At 39.8% G+C, this 2278-nt stretch overlaps 1 protein-coding gene across 1 annotated transcript in view; it reads left to right on the forward strand.

The window, feature by feature from the left end:
* slc5a6b (solute carrier family 5 member 6) overlaps positions 1 to 2278 on the forward strand; it is a gene marked incomplete in the record, with an annotated part of 9620 nt that overhangs the window by 2006 nt on the left and 5336 nt on the right. The window contains 3 exon segments of the mRNA XM_042213330.1: positions 1190 to 1241; positions 1356 to 1423; positions 1702 to 1856. Of these exon segments, the coding sequence (XP_042069264.1) occupies positions 1190 to 1241; positions 1356 to 1423; positions 1702 to 1856 (275 nt within the window).

Here is a 2278-nt window from a genome sequence, read left to right on the forward strand (position 1 = left end):
CAACGTTTATATATGATGTATTTGCAGTAGAATAATACCTCCTGCAGGTCTTGCTACATGGTTTTTCCCTCCCTGCAGCTGGCTCTGGCTCTAAGTTGTGTGATGGGGCTGGTCATGTTTGCACGTTACTGTGGAGAGGACCACTCTGACAAGCTGGCCAGTTCTTCACGGGATGCAGTGAGTTGCACTGTGCTGTGTAATGTTTTTAGTGTTCCCATCCATCCATCCATCCATCCATCATGAATATTGCATAACTGTCATACTCTTCTCTGGAGTAAACAAAATCTGAAGTGAAATATGAAGGATGATCAAAAATATTCATGCCGAATTAAACAAAGTACCCCTGAGAGCACAAAAAAAACCCAGCATTGGTATTTGCATATTTTATAGTGATACCTTTCATTACATTCGACTTATGTCTCTCTAGTGTGTTTTGGACATCAGAGATGATACAATATGTGTTTTGTTCCTGGCAAATTATACATTTATGCAAATCAAACTGAAGGTACCAGGAAGATATGTTTATAGTTTGTTTCCCACAGATGGTGATATATTTTGTGATGGATATGCTGCACGGTCTGCCTGGGCTGCCTGGACTCTTCATTGCTTGTTTATTCAGTGCAGCCCTCAGGTACGGGACTTTCCACAGTTTCTGCAGAGACAGAATAATTTTTACTACCAATCCTCTTTCCACAGTATTTCATCCCTCAGCAGACAAAGTTAAGATAAGGCTGAGATGGTTTGGACGTGTGCAGAGAAGCGATATATGCTGGACAAAAGATGTTGATGGTGGAGCTGCCAGGCAGGAAGAAAGGAGGAAGACCACAGAAAAGATTATGGATGTACTGACGGAGGACATACACAGGGTTGGTGTGACAGAGGAGGATGTTAGAGATAGTGTGAGATGGAGGCAGATGATCCACTGTGGCGACCTTTAAAGGGAGCAGGCAGGAGAAGAGGAAGACTGATACCCAGTAGCTATGTCATGTTGTACCAGCTCTAGTTTTATTTTAAGCAGATATAATAAAGCGGTGTAAATATTCTTTTTTTTACTCTCAGCTATAAGGATAATAAACTTAATGTCACTTTGCACATTTAGTGGACCGCTTTAGTGCATTCAATAATATAAAGGCCTTAAAGTTCAAAGGTTTTTCTATGAAGCTGACATTTTCTTTTTGCCCAACTGCAGGTTATCTATATGGGAGTTTGTGTGTATACTCCTGCCTTTGCACTAAATGCAGGTAAGAAGAGGTCATTTATTTATTTATTTATTTATTTATTTTTTACTTTCTCATTGAACTTAACTAAATAATTCTTGTAGTTCAGTGGGTTGCTATCTGTCTCTGTTTTTGCAGTCACTGGGTTTGAACTATGGGGAACAGTGCTGGCCACTGGACTAGTGTGCATGTTGTACACAACACTGGTGAGTTACATCACAGGCTCAGTTTGAATCAGCCATCTACAAGGGCTTTGAATAAATTGAGAGTGATTTTATTGAGCTTAACCTGATAGGAATGACTTGCTCTTCTGTCAACACTGCCTTTGCTACTCTATAAAAATAACTTGCAAGAATTAACAAAAAACCTGCAAAAAATACCCATAAATATTTTTTTAGTAGGGTCTTTATTTTTGAGTAGCAGTTGAATACTTCTTGATTCACATATGTAGCCCTTTAATGCTTTCGGTGCCTTTTTGTCTCAGGGTGGTTTGAAGGCCGTCATCTGGACAGACGTCTTTCAGACTGTTGTGATGTTTGCAGGGCAGCTGGCTGTCATTGTGGTGGGAGTGCAGAAGACTGGAGGAGTGGCTGATGTTTGGAGGAAAGTCTGGGAGGGAAACCGCATCTCTGGTCTCGAGTGCGTTTGAAGTTTGCCTTAATGGAAACAACTCTTTATAGAGTTTTCATATGAATATGTAAAATATGCAGGCAAGGGGCATGATATTTGATACTGAAAGCTTTCTGGGGTGTACAACACTGAGCACACATTAGTTGCATGCAGATGAAGATGGGGGGAAAAATAAAATACACGGCATATATATCCAGATGATAGTCAAATACATCGCATACTCCAATAAAACTGTCGTTATTTTTCGTACCGGCAACCACACGAAACTTCCTTCTTTCTAACAGTCTTTCAAACAGCTGCAGAATTAAAGCACTCTGAAATCTAATGCTTTGTTTTGTTGTAGCTCGTACATTTAAAAACCACAGTGCGGTTTTTCTGGTGAGAAATTAGGTTTGCATTTGGTTATTAAAATTTATCTGCATTCTAAACAA

Source organism: Haplochromis burtoni, unplaced genomic scaffold (genome assembly GCF_018398535.1).
Source record: "Haplochromis burtoni strain Fernald_Lab_line unplaced genomic scaffold, NCSU_Asbu1 Contig_435, whole genome shotgun sequence".
In the NCBI taxonomy this organism is placed as follows: Eukaryota; Metazoa; Chordata; class Actinopteri; order Cichliformes; family Cichlidae; genus Haplochromis; species Haplochromis burtoni.